General features: G+C 33.9%; 1 protein-coding gene across 3 annotated transcripts in view; it reads left to right on the top strand.

Annotated features, from left to right (window-relative positions):
- Positions 1 to 19952, top strand: part of LIN9 (lin-9 DREAM MuvB core complex component) — a 97053-nt gene that overhangs the window by 30928 nt on the left and 46173 nt on the right. For all 3 annotated transcript variants that reach the window (XM_056816019.1, XM_007481500.3, XM_001376905.5), the window contains exons 2-4: positions 10564 to 10596; positions 14908 to 15002; positions 16821 to 16925. In XM_056816019.1, coding sequence (XP_056671997.1) covers positions 10564 to 10596; positions 14908 to 15002; positions 16821 to 16925 — 233 coding nt within the window. The remainder of the gene's footprint in view (positions 1 to 10563; positions 10597 to 14907; positions 15003 to 16820; positions 16926 to 19952) is intronic.

The following is a 19952-nucleotide window of genomic DNA, read 5'->3' as shown; positions in this document are numbered from 1 at the left end:
TAGGAATAAAAGAGCCTTTCCATAAAATAATAAGCAGTATTTATTTAAAACATCAGCAATTTAAAATACATGCCCTTTGATCCAGCAATACCACTATGAGGCTTGTATCCCAAAGAGATTTTTTAAAATGTGGATGGACCTGTTTGTACAAACATATTTATAACTGTGTATTTTGTGGTGCCAAAAAATTGGAAAATTGGGGGATGACTCTCAATTGGGGAATGGCTGAACAAACTGTGGTATATGATGGTGATGGAGTACTATTGTGCTGTAAGGAATGATGAACCAGTTGATTTCTTTTAAGATTTGGAAAGACCTATATCAGCGTTTCTCAACCTCTCAATTTGTAGCAATGAGAATACATAATGCCTATCAGGTATTTACATCCCGAATCATAACTGTAGCAAAATTACAGTTTTAAAGTAGCCACCAAAATAATTTTTTGGTTTGGGGTCTCTGCAACATGAGGAACTGTATTGCGGGGTCACGGTATTAGAAAGGTTGGAGCCACTGGCCTACATGAACTGAGGCGGAGTGAAATAAGCAGAACCAGGAGAACATTATACACAGTAACTGAAACATGATGGGACAATCAAATGTAATAGACTTTGCTACTAATAGCAATGCAGTGATCCAGGACAGTTCTGAGAGATTTATGAGAAAGAATGCTATTCAAAGCTAGAAAAAGAACTGTTGGAGTAGAAATGCAAAAGAAAATGTATGATTTATCACTTGTTTATATGGATATATGATTTGGGTTTTGGTTTTAAAAGATTACTCTATTATAAAAATGAATAATATGGAAAATGGGTTTTGAGTGATAATACATGTATAACCCAGTGGAATTGCTTGTCAACTCTAGGAGTGGAGAGGGTAGAGGAGAGGGAGACAGCATGAATCATGTAACCATGGGAAGAAATATTTAAAAATAAAATAAATAAAACCATCAGCAAGTATCATCTGCAATAAGTTAGAAGCCTTCTCAGTAAGATCAGGAGTGAAGCAAGGATGCCCATTATCACCATTGTTATCTAATATACTAGAAATGCTACCTTTAGCAATTAAGAGAAGAAAAAGATATTGAAGGAATTAAAGTAGACAATAAGGAAACTAAACTATCAATCTTTGTAGATGATATGAAGGTATTCTTAGAGAATCCTAGGAAATCAACTAAAAAGCTAGTTGAAATAATTAATAACTAACAAAGTTGCAAGATACAAAATAAACCCATCTAAATCATTAGCATTTCTCTATGTTTACAACAAAACTCAGTAGCAAGAATTAGAAAGAGAAACTCCATTTAAAATCACTCTAGACATCATAAAATGTTTAGGAATCTTATTTGTCAAGACAAACGCAGGAATTATATGAACACAATTGCAAAATACTTTTCACACAAATAAAATTAGATCTAAACAATTGGAAAAACATTAATTGCTCTTGGGTAGGCCAAGCTTATGATAAAAATGACAGTCCTAACTAAATTAATTTATTCAGTGCCTTACCTTCAGGTCCTTATCAAACTACCAAAAAATTTTTATAGAACTAGAAACAATAATAACATAATTCATCTGGAAGAAAAAAGGTCAAAGATATCAAGGGAACTAATAAAAAAATGTGATGGATGGGGACCTAGCAGTACCAGATCTTAAATTATATTATAAAGCAGTAATTATCAAAACAATCTGGTACTGGCTAAGAAATAGAAGGGTGGATCAATGGAATAGACCAAGGATAAATGACCTCATCAATTTAGTGTTTGATAAAGCCAAAGATCCCAGCTTTTGGACTTAAGAACTCATCTGACAAAAACTGCTAGGAAAATTGGAAAACAGTATGGAAAAAATTACGTTTAGATCAATATCTCACACCCTATACCTGGATAAGGTCAAAATGAGTATATGATTTAAACATAAAGAGTGATATTATAAGTAAATTAGGGGAATGTAGAATAACTCACCTGTCAGATCTATTGAGAAGGGAAGAATTTATAACTAAACAAGAGATAGAGAACATTACAAGATGTAAAATGAATAATTTTAATTATATTAAATTAAAAAGGTTTTATACAAATAAAACCAATGCAACCAAGATTAGAAGGGAAGCAACAAACTGGGGGGAAATTTTATAATAAATTTCTATGATAGAGGTCTCATTTCTCAAATATATAAAGAGCGAAGTCATATTTATAAGAATCTAAGTCATTCCTCAAATAGATAAATTCACATCCAAAGATGTAAATAGGTAGTTTTAAGATGAAGAAATCAAAACTGTCAATAACATATACAAATTGTTCTAAATCCTTCTTGATTCGAGAAATGTGAATTAAAACAACTCTGAGATACCACTTCACACCTATCAGATTAGCCAATTCGACAGTAAAGAAAAATAATAAAAGTTGGAGGGAATGTGGCAAAATTGGGACATGAATGCATTGCCGATAGACTTAGCTACTAACAACAATACAGTGATCCAGGATAATTCTGAGTGATTTATGAAAAAGATGCTATCTGCCTCCAGAAAAAGAACTGGGAACAGGAAAAGATCTGTGGGAGTAGGAATGCAGATGAAAACGTACGATTTATCACTTATTTGGGTTGATGATTTGAGGTTTTGATTTTATAAAATTATTCACTTACAAAAATGAATAATATGGAAATATGTTTTCCATGAAAACACATGTATACCTAAATTGAATTGCTTGTCAGATGCAGGATGGGGGATGAAAGAAGGGAGGGAGACAACATGAATCATATAACTTTGGAAAACTTATGTGGAAATTTGTTATTAAAATAAAATAAAGATAAAAATATTCAATAACTGGAAAGTTGGGAAGAGAAGAGGGTTGGAGGAAAAGACAATGAATTATTTTAAACATACAGCTTTCTAGTTGGTTACCCTACTTCTAGTCTCTTCCCTTCTTCATTCCATCCTCTGCCTAGCTATCAAAGTGATCTTCATCAAAGCACTAGTCTGTATCACCCACCTATTCAGTAAATTCCAGTGGCATTTTAATACTTTCAGGATCAAATATAACATCCTCCAGCTTTTAAAGCTTTTCATAGCCTGGCCCTTTCCTACCTGAGCTTAGATTATATTTATTTATTCATTTGCTTATTTATTCATTCAGCCTCTCCCCTGCCTTCCCTGCATCATAGAAGGCAATATCCAGCAAGGTATATATAATATGTCTTTCATGGAGGCAACTGAGTAGCTCAGTGGATTGAGTGTCAGACCCAGAGATGGGAGGTCCTGGCTTCAAATTTGACCCCAGACACTCCCTGGCTGGGTAACCCTGGGCAAGTCACTTAGCCCCCATTGCCTAGCCCTTACCACTGTTCTGCCTTGGAACCAATACCCAGTACTGATTCTAAGATGGAAGGTAAGTTTTGAGGTAGGGGGGAGAAAATGTCTTTCGTGTTTCCATTTCTCAGTTCATTCTCTGGAGGTGAGCATTCACAAGTTATTCTTTAAATACTAAATTTGTAGCTGTATATAATGTTCTCTTGATTCTTCTCTTTTCACTGTTCATTATTTCATATAGTTCTTTCCAAGTTTTTAAAAAAATTAATCTGTTCAGCATTTTTTTGGCACAGTAGCATTTCATCATAACCATATACCACAATTTGTTTAGCCATTCCTCTTTTGATGGACATCTCAATTTCTTTTTAAATTTTTTCCATGGTTACATGATTCTATCTCCTCAATTTCCAGTTGCTTGTCACCACAAAGAGAACTACTTTGAATATTTTGGAACATATAGGTTCTTTTCCTTTTTCCCTGATTTTCTTGGGAAATAGACCCAGCAATATTTGGTCTAAGGATAAACACAAGTTTTATAGCTCTCTGATTATAATTCCAAATTGCTCTCCAAAGTGATTGAATTAATCTACAGTTCTGCCAACAGTGTATTAGTGGCCTCACTTTTCCATATCTTCTCCAACATTTGTCATTTTGCCCTTTTGTCATTTTAGTCAGTTTGATAGGTGTGAGATGATACCTCAGAATTGTTTTGGTTTGTATTTCCTAATCAATATTGATATAGAACATTTTTTCATGTATTTTTAAATGACTTTGATTTCTTTATCCAAAAACTGTTCCTATCTTTTACCCCTTTATCATTTGGGCCCATTTATCAATTGGGAGATGGCTCTTATTCCTATAAATTTTACAAAGTTCTTCTAAAATTTTTTCAAAGATATTTTGCTTTTCTTTTAATCTTGGTGGCATTTGTTTCATTTATGCAAAAATTTTTAGTTTAATGTACTCAAAATTATCCATTTCACATCTCACAGTGCTCTCCCTCTCTTGTTTATTCATAACCTTATCCTTATCTCCTACCTGATAAATAATACTTTCCATATCTTTTTTAACCCTTAGTTTACATCTTAGAATTAGTATTGTGTATTGATTCCAAGGCAGGAGAGCTGTTTGGGCTAGGCAGTTAAGTGACTTGCCCAGAGTGACAGAGCTAGGAGGTATCTAAGGAACCCAGGACCTCCTGTCTCTAGGCTGGATCTCAACCTACTGAGCCACCTAGCTGTCCTTCTCTCTCTCTCTCTCTCTCTCTCTCTCTCTCTCTCTCTCTCTCTCTCTCTCTCTCTCTCACACACACACACACACACACACACACACTCTTCCAATTTGCTTGTGATATCTCCTTTTATATCTATATTATGTATCCAGTTTAAGTTTATCTTTGTGAATGGTGTAAGATAATAATTCATACTTCATTTCTGCCAAACTACTTTTCAGTTTTCCCAGCATTTTTTTTAATCAAATAGTTAATTTCTTTATCCCAAAAGCCTAAATCTTTTTGTCAAATACAAGGTTACTGTAATCTTTTACTACTGTTTGTTGTATGTCTGTTCTATCCTACTGATCTACTTTTCTAATTTTTGGCCAGTACCAGATAGTTGTTTGGGTTTTTTTTTTTTTAAACCCTTACCTTTTATCTTAGAATCAATACAGTCTTTTGATTCCAAGGCAGAAGAGCAGTAAGGGCTAAACAGATGGGGTTAAGTGACTTGCCCAGGGTCTCACTGCTTGGAAATGTCTGTCTGAGGTCAGAGTTGAACCCAAGAACTCCCACTTCTAGGCCTGGAGTATGAGATAGTTTTGATTATTACTGTTTTATTATATAGTTTAAAATCTGATACTGGTAGACTTCTTTTCTTTATTTTTTTTCATTAATTCTCATGATATCTTGGATCTTTTGTTCTCCCAAATGAATTTTATTCTTTTTTCTAGCTCAATAAAATAATCTTTTGATAATTTGATTGGGATGACGTTAAAGCTTTGATTACTCTTAAGATTGTATTAACAAGCCTGGTTATTTTTATGTTTATTTGCCTACTTTCCCCTATTATATCTGGCAAACATTATTATTTCCCTTATTGTATCCTCTATATGGAATCCTTTTAATATAAGTTACCCAGAACAATTCTGAAAAATAATTTACTGCCAAAAGTGGAAGGAAGAACATTTATAGACACTTATAAACCTTCAAGAGATGCCACCAGGAAAGTGGTTATGCTTCTTACTTGCACTTACACAATTGTAATCCCTTGGAATTTTGATCATCATTAGGGAGTAATTTGCTTATATTATCAGTAAAATATTGGTGGCAGATGAATGTATGAAGAGAATTGTGCACAACAGTATGCCATATTTTTAAGTAAAATTGCTTTGTTTTATTCTTAAACCATATCAGTTATCTATGATGGTTAATCTATTCCCAGAGCTTGATTTTAATAATAATACTAACAAAACAATAAAAATAATTCTTCAGTACATCAAAAGATCCCTCTGACCATTTTTGTGGGTTGCTAAGGCCATAAAAAAAAATCATTACTTGATAGCCAACTATTTAATGTCTATCAACAACTGTCTGAGTCACCATTAAGTAACACACATAAACTATCTCCAGGCCCATGTTAATTAATAGGATCATAAGATTTTAAGGTAAAGGGGGCCTCAGAAATCATCTAATCCAACTACTTCTAAATTCAAGAGCTATTAAGAGTGACTTGCCCAAGCCATGGTACATAAAATATAAAGGAATAGAAACTGTGGATCAGAAAGAGATACACTATCAAGTAGGTGAATGGTAGGGTAAAAAAGCAGGGAACTTGGAACTTGATGAGTGACTTGGGTTCTGGGACTGTTCTAAATAGCAGGAATGCACTTCTTTTATGCCAAATCAGCATTTTCCCCAGTATCTATTAAGCATAGTTCTATCCCCTCATTTTTACAGATTAGGAAACCAAGGCTTGATATAACATCAATGTGAACTTATGCTTTCTTTTAATTTACTTTCAAGAGTTTGGATTCATTTCTATGCCCTAATGATGCATTAGGCTCTTGTAGAGGAATAATAATAGTAATGGTACCTTATACATAAATGGAACTTTATTATTACAATGTATTGTTCCATACATTATCTTATATATATTCTTCACTATTCCTCCACATGAGGGAGGTAAAGCATGTAAGCATTTCTATTTTGTAAATAATATTTTTATTTTTATAATGCTTTAAATCTAAAAAGCATTTTGTCACAACATCCCTCTGAGGTGAATAGTACAAGTAGGATTATCCTGATTTTAAAGTAAGAAGAAACAGATTTAGAGAAACTAATTTACCTGCCTTGGACACAGCTAGCATATTATGGCACTGAACCAAAGGACTTCAAGTTCAGTGCTGCTTCTGCTTAACTGTTCTGTCTACTTCAGACTAGCTCTTCTTTCAGATTTCTAGCTTACGAAGTTTCTATATTTCACAGAATAATTTCCTGAATTCTGAAAAAAGATTTTAAGATTTTAATTTGTTTGCCCATGATGACAGGCTACCATTTCACTTTTTAAAAAATAAGGATTCTAGTAATTTGAGATGTTCTTTACTGAAGTTTTAATGTGACTGAGATAGAAGGGTAGGGTTTGGGTTTTTTCTTTTTTAATATAAATTTTTATGGATATCTTTTGTTTTAACATTAGTTAAAATTTCCACTTTATCTTTCTTACTATCTCATCATAGCCATCTTTTTAAATGAAACAAAAAAGAGGAAAGGAAGGGTAGTTCTGTAAAACTATTCAGCATATTAAAAAAATCTGATTTTATGTGTATCCTTTTTTGACTTCTGCAAAGAAGCAGGGGCCAGGTTTCTTAAGAAATTTGGTCATTTTTTTTAATTGACAATTTTTATTTAATTAATTTAGAATATTTTCCCATGGTTACATGATTCATGTTCTTTCCCTTCCCTCTTCCCACTCCCCTCCCATAGCTGAAGTGCAATTCCATTGGGTTTTACGTGAGTCCTTGATCAAAGCCTATTTCCATATTATTGATGTTTGCACTAGGGTGATCATTTAGAGTCTATATCCCCGATCATATCCCCATTGACCCATGTGATCAAGCAGTTGTTTTTCTTCTGTGTTTCTACTCCCACAGTTTTTCCTCTGAATGTCGATAGTGTTCTTTGTCATAAGTCCCTCAGAGTTGTTCAGGCTCACTCTCAGCTAACCACAATTTGTTAAACCGTTCCTCAATTGAAGGGCATCCCCTCATTTTCCAATTTTTTGCCACCACAAAGAGTGCATCCATGAATATTCTTGTACAAGTCTTTTTCTGGTCATTCTTTTTGTATAGTACTGTGATGGAGAATCTATAGTGCAAAAAAAAAGGGGGGGCACCCATAGCTCTCTCTTTAGGCATACCTGTAGTTGTATTTGTTTTTGTTTTTTACTAGAAAGCCAGAGGGACCAGAACTGTTCCCCTCCCCCTCTTCATGCACCTGAAGACCTTCCTCACTTTCTCCACTGCTCTTCCCAGCAGCCCAATGGGAGTGCTTCCTCCCTCCCCTGTCTGGGTTAAGATGCTGGGGGAGTGGAATGGGAGGTCTCACATGGTGTGTGAGGGTGTGATACAGATGGCAGCCTGTTGAATCTGTGGTGAAGGTGATTTCTGTGGTGGGATTGAAGAGGAGCTAGATTTGAGGAGAACAAAGCTTATAGTGTGACACATAACTGGAGGGGATCAAAATGTTGGGTCTACTCTCCTCCCCTTTCTCACACACACCTCTCTCATCATCTACCCTCCTGCATAGCAACTCAATGGAAGCATTTCCTTCCTCCCCGTTTGGGTTAAAGGAGATGGCAGGGCATGGGGGGTTCTTGGTCTGGGGGTGGGGCCTGGCACTCTTGTCTCTAAAAGGTTCACCATCATTGGTGTAAAGTTTGTTTTGCTGTTGTTATTATTTTTCGGAGTTTACATTTTTATAGACTTGTATGCTCTTTTCCTGGTTCTGCTTACTTCACAGTTCATATGTCTCTCCACACTTTTTGTTTTCATCATGTTCATCATCAAATTGTGCAATTTAATTTTCTTTTTGTGACCCTATGTCATATTACTGCTTGGTCCTAAAGTACTCTCTCTGTTACTAACAGCTGTCTTGCTTGTAATCAGACTTTGGAGAATAGGTTGCTTTTGTCATTGCTGATCTTATGAGAATGTAAAACTGTATAATATATGAATTGCAAAATAAAATATCCAAGGTAGAAAAACAAACAAACAAGGTGGCATATAGTTATAAGGCAGTAAACCTGAGATCAGGAAGACCCAAGTTCAATTTCTGCCTCAAAAACTATCTGTGTAATGTCACTTAACTTTCTCCTTTTCTCAGTTTCTTCACCTGTAAAATGGGGACAATAATGGCACCAACCTCCTACAGTTTTTGTAAGGATCAAAGTGGACTCTAACATATATAAGTTGCTTTGCAAACTTTAAAGAATTTTATAAGTACCTAAGTAATTTATGGTACATGAATGCAGTAAACTTACTGTATGTTAATAGTATTATAATACAATTATAGTCTGTTGCATTCATGCACCAAAATGTATATATTAATATTACAACAGTTATGGTTTATTGTGTTCCTGTTCCATAATTTATCTTAACCATTTCTAAATCAGTAGATATCTATTTTGTTTCCAGTTTTTTGCTACTTCAAAAAGTGCTACTATAAATATATTGGTGTCTTTTGGACCTTTTAAATTATTCTTGACCTGCCTGCAGCCTATGACATTATTGATCACTTCTTCTTGATACTCTTTTCTCTCTAGGTTTCCAGGACACCACTGTCTCTTTGTTTCCCAACAACTTATGAGAGCCCTTCCTTCTGTCTCCTTTGCTGGTTCCTCTACTTTAAACAGAGGTGTTACACTTTCAGTGTTCTGTCTGGGATCTCTTTTCTTTCTATACTACTTCACTAGGTGATCTCATCAGCTCCCATGGATTTAATTATTATCTCTATGCTGATGATTCTCAAATTTACTTATTCTACCCTAAACTCTCTGTTGACCTCCAGTCTTACATCTTCAACTGTCTTTCAGGTATCTCAAACTGGACAGTCCAAGAGACATCTTGAACTCATTATGTTCATTTGGTTAAACCCTGCCCCCGTCTACCTTCCTTAATACCGTAGAGGGCAATGCTATCTTCCCAGTCCCTTGGATTCACATCTCATAATTCTCACTATCTCCTATCCCCCATATCCAATCTGTTGATTTTTACTTTCACAACATCTTTTATATCACCTCTTTCTCTCTTGACAATGCCACCACTGTAGTGTGGGCCTTCATTACCTCACTCCTGGACTATCGCAGTAGCCTGCAGTTGGATCTGCCTGTGTTGAGTCTCTCCCCACTTCAATCCATTCTCTATTCAGCTATTAAAGTGATTTTCCTAAAGCACAGGTCTGATATGTCACCCCCTATTCAGTAAACTCCCATGGGTTTCTCTTGCCTTCAAGACCAAATAAAAAAAATACAGTTTGACCTTCAAAGTCCTTCTAATATCCTCCTACCTTTCCAGGCTTCTTACACCTTAATCCCCAAATAAGGATGATCCAGTGACACTAGTTTCCTGGCTGTTCATGAACAAGATTCTCCATCTCTTAGCTGTAGGCAATTTCTCTGGCTGTCCCCCTGTGCCTGGAATACTCTTCCCTCCTCTGGTTTGACTACTTACCTTCCTGACTTCTTTTAATTCTCAACTAAAATCCCATCTTGTACTGGAAACCTTTCCTAATGGCTTTTCTGATACCTTCCTTCTACTAACAATTTCCTATTTAACCTGAATATAGCTTGCTTTGAATATGTTTGCATGCTGTGTCCCCAGTCAGATTGTGAACTTCTTGAAGGCAGAAATAGTTTTTTTTTTTTATCCCCAGGGCTTAGCATAGTGAATGGTACATTGTAGATGCTTAATAAATGTTGATTGATTGATTGGAGTATATACTTTACAGATATTTCTGGATCAAAGAATATGGACTTTTTAATGATTTCCTATGCATAACTTCAAATTGGTTTCCAAATTGATTTTTTTACAATCAACCATCAACAATGCATCAGCATGCCCATCTTTTCATAATTCTTCCAGTATTGGCTTTTCCTACTTCTGTCAGTTGTCTGTGTCTGTGTTATTTTGGATTTCAAATTGTTGTTACATGTTAAAAAGACTTTTTTGACTGACACAATTATTAAGTTCTTTTATTTTTAATTTCAGGTTCTTCAGCAAAAGCACTTGTTAGTTTAAAAGGTAAGTGTGATTTTTTTTTAATGTGGCATATATTGAGGATAACTAACCAAGTGAAATTAATCTGCATATGTACTTATTGCAGAGCAATTTTAGTACTGTACCTTCCATAGTCATTAATTGATTCCATAGAAATTAGGTTAAAATTATATTATAGGAGATTGTCACACGGATGTAATGTTTATAAATGTGTTTGACTAAACAATGTTTCCACAAAGGTTTGTATCTGTATAGTGTTTAGCTATAATGTATTAGTAAATGTTATTGCAACCTTATATGGAATATGTCCATAATATATGTTCTTTTCTATCCATAGATACTAATTTGATTTATGGCTTTAGTTTTTTTTTCCATTTTGCTTTTTTTTTTTAATTTTCTTTTTTTTAAAGTTTTTTCAATGGTTACATAATTCATGTTTTCTCCCTCCCCTCATCCTTTCCCCATCCTGGAGTTGACAAGCAATTCCACTGGGTTACGCATATATATAATCACTCAAACTCATTTCCATATTATTCATTTTTGTAACAAAACAATCCTTTAAAACCAAAACCCTAAATCACATACCCATATAAACAAGTGAAAAATCACATGTTTTCTTATGGATTTCTACTCCTACAGTTTTTCTCTAGATGTGGATAGCATTCTTTCTCATAAATCCCTCAGAATTGTCCTAGATTGTTGCATTTAGTAGCAAAGTCAATCACATTTGATTGTCCCACAATGTTTCAGTTTCTGTGTGCAGTGGTCTTCTGGTTCTGCTTATTTCACTGACTTCATGTAGGTTCATGTTCATGTAGGTCTTTCCAGTTCTTAAAGAAATCCATCCTTTGGGCTGCTGGGCAGAGAGGCTGGGGAAGTGAGGAATGTCTTCAGGGGCATGGAGATGGGGAGGGGAACAGCTCCACCCCAGCCCTTCTGGCTTTCTAGTAAGAAACTCTGACTGGTGACTGCAGGCTTCCCTGCAGAGAGGGCTCTGTGTTCTCTTTTTGGTATGCATGCCATGGGTTTTCCATCACTGGCTTAAAGTGGCTATGTATCTTAAAAAAATGTACAGTTGATTTTCATTTATGTGGCAGAAAAAAATACCTCCTTTAATATTTTGCATTTTCAAGGGGCAGCTAAAGAAGTATATCTATTATTATTTACCTTCACAAAGTAACTAATGCATTAGGTTTTATTCATGAGATTTATTTTTTTAAACTTGTTATACTAACTGTTCTTTGTATTTTTTTTGCACTAGAAATTGAGTATGTATAATATAATTACATTTTTACATGCAAGTATTTAAGATATTAAAATAAAAGTTTCATGGTAAAGAACATGACAAAATTAGACTTACTAGAAAAATCATTTAATTCCTTCCTGTCTATCTTCATTTATGTTATTTACTTATTTATTTAAAAACTTTTACTTTCTGTCTTAGAATTGACACTGAAGTTCCAAGGCAGAAGAGCAGTAAGGGCTAAGCAATTGGAGTTAAATGACTTATCTAGGGCCCCACAGTGAGGAAGTCTTTGAGACTAGATTTGAATCTAGGACCTCTAGCCTCCAGACCTGGCTTCCTATTTACCAAGCCCTTTAGCTGCCCCCAAGATTATATTTAAGGAGAGGAAAGACAGCTATAATCTGACACCTATATTTAGATTTTTGTAAAGTAAATTAGGTAAGTTTCCATGAACTAAATTCCTCAGAGGAAGTTAGCCTCAGAGGGTTGGCAGTTTTTAAGAATAAAATTATGAAGGCATAAACAATACTAATTATGATGAGGAAAAGTAGTATAAATGAGGAAAAGTAAAAGTTGGTCTAAAAAAGAAAACCAGTATAAATGCACAGGGAGCTCATTAAGCAATTTATATTTTAAAAGAAATGCATAAAAGATAGAAGCAAAGGAAGGACACTAAAAAGGTGGATAGTGTCCAAAAATGGGTGACCATACAGGGCTTCAAGTTGATTCTGTATGAGGGCTGGCTAAAGAAATTAGGGGTATATAGCCTTGAATGGAAAAGATTTAGAGAGCATGTGTGACAACTGTTTTGAAGTATTTGAACTATTATATAGAGGAAGGATTATACATTTTTGGGTGGGGCCCAGAGAGTAGAACTAGAAATAATGAATGAAAATTTCAGAGACAAATTTAGGCTTGACATAAGGAAAACCTTCATAGCAATTAAAGTGCCATAAGCAGAATGGGCTGCTTTTTGAGGTAGCAGAACTGAAATACTCTATCTACTAGTTAGCTATATTTAAGAGAAGATTCTCTTAGATGATTGTAAAAAAAACAAACCAAAAAAAACCCCTTACTTTCCATCTTGGTATCAAGACTGTTTATTGGTTCCAAGGCAGAAGAGTGGTAAGGGCTAGGCAGCTTCAAGGGTCACACAGCTAGGAAGTGTCTGAGGTCATATTTGAACCCAGGACCTCCTATTTTTAGGCCTGACTCAATTAATTGAGCCTCTTAGCTACCCCTCTCATGTATGAATTTTGAGATTTTTTTGTAAGACCTAGACAAATATTGTCAGATATGATTAGGGACATTTGATTTAAAGCTACATATGCTCCATTAAGAAATTTTGTTTAACCGTTTTATTCTACTCTTGACTTCCCCATTTCACTTTCTCTCTAAGACAAACTTAAAAGCTGTTCTTTCCTTTGTGCATAGTTTTAAAAAATTAGTTGCTAATTCCTCTCAACTGACTTTCAAATTATTTTTTATATTCATACCCTTTCCCTTGCACTATTGCAGTAATCAGCAACATTAATTTTCCTGAGGCACAGCTTTGATCATATTACCTCTTACCTCCTCATCTCAGTTCCTACAGTCTTTCATTGCTTCATGTTGCTTAGCGTTCAAAGTGTTTTATAATTTAGCACCATCCATCCAGTCTTATTCCACTATTTTATTTTCACATACTACAAATTTCTATTAAACTAAAAAACTTGTTCCCTGAACATCCCCTAAAAGGTTTATAAAGATTAAAATTTAGGGGAGATTGGAGACTGAGGCATCTGAGGCAGGTAGAAATTAGTTTCTCTTTGCAAGGAGTATTATATTTTTAGAGGTTTATTGAAGATTAAGGATTAAAGAAAATACAGGATAAGAGACACGTGTCTAGGCCATAGAGAGGCCTAGACACAACCTCACCTACATTATGAAAAAAAGCCAGGCCTGCCCCAAAACGTAAGTCCCAGAGCCCAAAAGAGAGCCCTCAAAAGCCTTTGAATCAGCTTAAATACCTTCTCGGATCTCGGCCCAGGTGAGATTATAAGGCATTCTGGGGAAGTGGAGCAAAGGCTCATGGGGATTGTAGTCCTGTATTCAAGTCTTTTTTACAGGTTCCAATTTTGTACCTTTAGGTAGAATATTGCCTATACCTGGAATGCATTCCACCTTCACCTTAATGGTTTTGTTTGTTCACTTCCTTCCATCTGTCCTTTGTGACAAGGAAATCATTTTTAAAAGACTGATATATATTAATTTAAGGTCGCCTAGTTCAAATGTTACTTTCTATATGAACCTTTGAATGAAGTCTCTTAGACACTTTTAATCTCTGTCCTAATAAAGTTCAATAGCACTTTCATATTCTGTCTTATAGAGTTATCATTTTCATCCTCATGTCTTGTTAGGCTCTATGTTTTCTTGAGGATAATGATTGTATCCTCTTTGAATTTTCTGTATCACCTTTTACAATACCTTGCATGTAGTAAGTGCTTGTAAATATTTGTCAAATAAATGAATGTTAGTGATATAACATAATGAAAGTTTCAAATTATTTTAGAGTTATGCAGAAAAGTGTCTTTCTAATATGTAGGACAACTTAAAAAATTGATTCAATCATATATATGAGGATACTATCTTTATTATAAAGGAATATTCACATCATACACAGTGAAAGCAAAAATAAACTTCATATGGTCCAGCTCCTTTATTGATGAGTAAACTAACTTATTTAGTGATAGCTCATACCTATCATTTAAAAATATACAAAGCCTTTGCATATATTATTTTTAGCTAGTAAGGTCTGAGGCAGGATTTACACCCTTTTCTTCTTGTACCACACTAAGTGCCTTGCTCAGGATTTTTACACACACACACACACACACACACACACACAATGCACACATAGAGAGAGATGTATATCTATGTTTCTCTATTAAATTAGTGAAAGAGATGGGGCCTTAGGACTGGCTCTCCTGACTTCAAACCTAGTGTTTTTGACAGTATAACACTGCTTTTTCTTTGATGTATTTTAAAATCTTGTGGTCTCCATTGCACTAGATTTAAATTTGTATTAATGATGTGCAATTTTATCATAGAGGGAAGCTTATCCAATACATGGAATGAAAAATACAGTTCCTTACAGAAGACTCCGGTTTGGAAAGGCAAGAACACAGCTTCTTCAGTAGAAATGGTAAAGAATAATTTATCTTCTTATTTGTAATGATAATTAAATTATCATTTATATAGTATTACTGAGTAATTCTTATAGATCTCATTGCTGAACCTTCTTGAACATTTGAGATGTGTTGACGAAAATATTGCTTTATTATTTTTTCTAAGCATAATTCAATCATTGAAAATTTAATCAGTTCTTAATACTGTCTTGTTATTCTCAAAAAGTTTTCTGGGTATATTATTGTGTGTAGTTCTATGTAAGATAATACATTAAAAAATTGCACATATTTGATTCTTATTTCACTTTCATGCTGGAAAGTTTTGAATACAATCCTAGTAAGAATCCAAGACAGATTTTCTAAAGACTGACCTAGGTAAGTAGAGTTTCATTACTAGTAGACTTCATACTCAGTGATGAATTCTTTGGCAGGAAAATACCTGATAAAGAAAAATACAAAAGTAGCCCTTAGTCCTTTGCATTTTCCTTTGACTTCCACAGTGTTAGTGGCAGAAAAGGAGGCAGCCAGCAGTGTGTTAATACTAACAGTTTTTAGACTGTTCATAACTATGAGTATTCTAAATGTGACATAATTGTCAAATGACAAATGAGTGGCAGTTTTGACTATAAGTGAAAACCTAAGAAATAACAAATTTGTAGATAAATGGATCTATGAAGAAGCAAATGTTAAGTGATTGATGGAGTTGGTTTTGAGTATCCAAAGGTATCCAGAAAAATCACATCATGAGACATTTGATTGTCTTGTATTTCAGTTTTCATATTAAGTATTTGAAAAATTTCATCAGGAAAGTAATTGTCATTTATGAACTAATCTGTTGAAAAGGAAGAAGGAAAACTTTTCAAAGAATTTAATGGTATCTTACATTTTAAATTAACATACTTTAATGGCTTGGTGATTTCAATGCAAAGGTAAGAACATGTCAGGATAGCAAAAAATATGCAGTAAAATGTGTAGATTGCAAATGAAAAATCAAAGAACAATATTCTTTTGGTATTGGTACATGTCTGTGAGGCATAAAACATTAGTTTTCAAATAATTAAACAAGAATATAATTCAGAGGTTCATTGGATTCATACATGATGAAGAGAAGTACTCTGCAACATGTAATAAAATAAGAAAGTGAAGAATGAGAATAAAGAATATCATCAAAGCTTCATATGAAGAAGACAAGTTGATCAAGACCAAAGGATAGCTATCCTTTGTGCTCCACTAGTATTTCAAAATGTATTAGTAAAAAATGAGGAGGGACTCCAGCATATTAGGTTTACCCCTTATGGGAAACTTGTGGCAAAGTTGAGAGCTGAACTACACCAGGTTGCCAACTTGTATTATTAGAAATGAAATCTGCACTGATGAAATTAATAGGTCCTTTTGAGTTCTTGGGAGTCTTGTGCTCAATAAACTTATACTAAAAACAAATAGGGGTATTTAAATAACCAGGTAGAAGTAATGTTGGAATAGACAATAAGCAACATTTTGTATAAATCAAGTGAAAGCACATTTTAGAGGTAAATGATAATGGGTAAATAAACTTTTGATTTTGCTATTTGGAGGGTTTCCTTCTGTTCTGCCCAATCAGATCCTAAGTTGATGGAATAGAACTGAGACAGTAGGATCTGGAGACCAGCCATGTGAAAGCATCTGTTTGACTGTTTTCTAAATTAAAAACAAACTCTATTTGACATTTTTCTTCCATTGACATTTCTAATCAAGTCATAGCTATTTCATCCTGTTGTGGAAATATATGTCTTATTTAAAAACGGAAAATTGTTTTTGTTTTTTCCATTTAATTCTTTTACATTTCTGTCATACAGCCCTTCAGAAATTCAAAACGAAGCCGTCTTTTTTGTGAAGATGATGACAGACAATTAAGTACAAGATCCCCCAAAAGAAATCAGAGAGTTGCAATGGTTCCACAGGTATGTATGTTTAAAGCATTTCCTAAAATGAACAAAGAATGACAGTCTACCATTGCAATTTGAGTTTACATTTTACAAATTCATGGGAAATAATTTATTTGTAAAAACTGTAGCATTCAAAATTCAAAGTGATACTCTATTTCTGTTCTCTAGCTCAGTTTTTGTGCCAGAGTTCTCAAAAGGAAGTTATTACTCCACTTATTAGTTTCAAACTTGGAAATCAGCCCTACACCCTTAGTGTTCTTTATTGGGCATATCAAACATAAATAGATTTGTCATTGTGAGACCTTTTTTTCTTTCATGAAAATGAGGAAAAATAAGTCATGCTCATTACTACTAAGGGACCATGTAGTCCTTTTTCTTTTGTATCTCAAAGAAGAAAGTGTATGGAGTGAAATCAAATAATCCCTTTCACTATTAGCATCCCCTTTCCTTAGGTAATAATCTATATATCGAAGAAGGAATAGAAGCTAAGCAAAGAAGTCACAATCCTTTTTGCCGGCAAATCCTGTTTTTTGGACACCACATTTCTGACAACAATTTCCCCCCAAAAAATGCATCATTGTAATATAGATTATATTTTCCTATCAGAACATTGTTTTCATTAGGAATTGTGTTTCAGACCACAGACACTTCAACCATATTATAGATGTTACTGAGCATATTTCATAAAATTGAAGGTTTAGCACCAATATACTCTGTAGACATATAAAGTAGTGAAACTATGTCCTTAGTCCTCTGAAATGGCTATTAATGTGCTGTATAAGGAACCGTACTGCACTTTTTGGAGGAAAATACTTATATTTTTCCCCCCAATTAAAAATAATTTTAAACATTCATTTTTTTAAATTTTGAGTTCTAAATTCTCTCTTCCCTCACTCCTGTCCCCTCTCCTCAAGAAAGGAAGCAATTTGGCATACGTAGTCATGCAAAAACGTGTTTCCATATTAGTTCTGTTGCAAAAGAAAACACAGGCCAAAAAACTGAGAAAAATAAAATTTAAAAACTGTTTAGATCTGTGTTCAGAATCTATGAGTTCTTCCGCTGGGGGTAGATAGCATTTTTCATCATAAATCCTTCAAAGTTATCATAAATTCCTTATAATAACCAAGTCATTCAGAGTTCATCTTCATACAATATTGTTATTACTATATTCTCCTGGCTATGCTCACTTTACTTTGTTCTTATAAGTCTTCTCCAGTTTTTCCTAAAACCATCTTGCTTATTATTTCTTATTGCACAAGAGTATTCCATCACAATCATATACCATAAATTATTTAGCTATTCCCCAGGTGATGAACATCTCTTATATACTTTAAAATTTATATTTCGCCCTCAAATTAATCTTACTGTATAGAATATTTGAACTTCAAAAGCAATAGGGAAGCATAATAAATATCATTTAAGCATTTGATTTTAATTTTGCTTCTTCCCTAAGAATTTAGAAGGATTTAGAGGGGAGAATTGTTGATTGACCCACTTTTCTTTAAGTAGATTTTTATTGATGTCTTTGGTTTTTATATTCCTATATTTTCCCCATTATCTCTTCCTCTCCCCATAAAAAAGAATTTTTCAAAAGAGAATAAAAATTCAGTAAAAGCAGCCAATACATCAAAAAACCCAAAACTGATGTGATATGTGATGTTCTCTACCCTTAGACACCTCTTCCCCTAGCTATACAGAGGAAAGGGTGAGGTGTCTTCTTTAGTGTCCCACTTATTTTAAGCTTTTTATTTTTTTCAATGAAATTTTTCTTTCTCTCCTTTTCTCTCTTGCCAATTAAAAAGAAAAAAAGGAAAACAAAATCCATATGATGAATATACATAATCAAACACAATCACTTCCCATGTTAGCCATGCCCAAAAATGTGGGTCTAATTCTGTACTTTACTCCAACATTTCTTTGTCAGGATGTGGTAGCATTCTTCATTATCGATACTCTCAAATCATGATCCTTGTGTTCCTCAGAGTTCATAAGTCTTTCAAAACTGTTTTAACATTGTTATTTTAGTATGAATTGTTCTACTGATTCTCCTCCACTCTGTATCAGTTTATATAGGTCTTTCAAAGTTTTTTTGAAATTGTTCTTTTCATTATTTCTTATATCATCATTATATTCCATTATATTCTTATACCATAATTTGTTTAACTATTACCCACCAGATGGACATACTCTTAGTTTCCATTTATTTACCATGACAAAAAGAGCTGTTATAAATATTTTTCTGCATGTGTTCTTTTCTTTTTCCTCTTATTTCTTTGGGGAAAAGGCCTATATAGTAATGGTGCCTACTACATCAAAAAATATGTATAGTTGAATAATTTAGGGATCATGGTTCCATGCCTTTCAGAATGCTGAAACAATTCACAGTTCCACCAACAGTACATTAATGTACCTGTTTCCTTCCCTTAAAGTCTTCCAACATTTGTCATTTTCTTCTTTGCCAAGTCTGATGGTTGTGAAAGTAATCTTAAGCTTTTTCTTAAGTTTAAACCAGTTTTTTTCCCTTTTTGACTAAATTTTTCTATGATAATTAGTTGAACTTATAAACCCTTGCATCCAAATATTTGAAAATCTCATGAAACTTAAGTTATGAGAGCAAGGAGACTGAAGTCTCTTGAATCTAGTCCTCTTATTCATGTTTTTTTTACATTCTTGTTCTTAACTATCCCAAATGCCTCTGTAATCCAAACAATGTAAGAGCAGTAGGTTTCTGGGTTTTTTGTTTGTTTAACTCTTAACCTTCTTACCTTCCAAGGTAGAAGGGCAGTAAGGAATAGGCAATTGAGGTTGTATGATTTAAATTAATGTCCAATACTTCAAGTATTATTTTCATAAAATTTATTATCTGACAAAACAGACCTCCCTCTTTGTACAAAAATATTTATAGCGGTTCTTTTTGTGGTGGCAAAGAATTGGAAACTAAAGGGATGTCCCTCAGTTGGGGAATGACTGAACAAATTGTGATATATGTGGTGATGGAATACTATCATGCTATAAGGAATGATGAACAGAATGATTTCAGAA

Source organism: Monodelphis domestica, chromosome 2 (genome assembly GCF_027887165.1).
Source record: "Monodelphis domestica isolate mMonDom1 chromosome 2, mMonDom1.pri, whole genome shotgun sequence".
Classification (NCBI taxonomy): domain Eukaryota; kingdom Metazoa; phylum Chordata; class Mammalia; order Didelphimorphia; family Didelphidae; genus Monodelphis; species Monodelphis domestica.
Note: the sequence above shows the minus strand (reverse complement) of the source record. Positions and strands in the feature narration are given on the sequence as shown.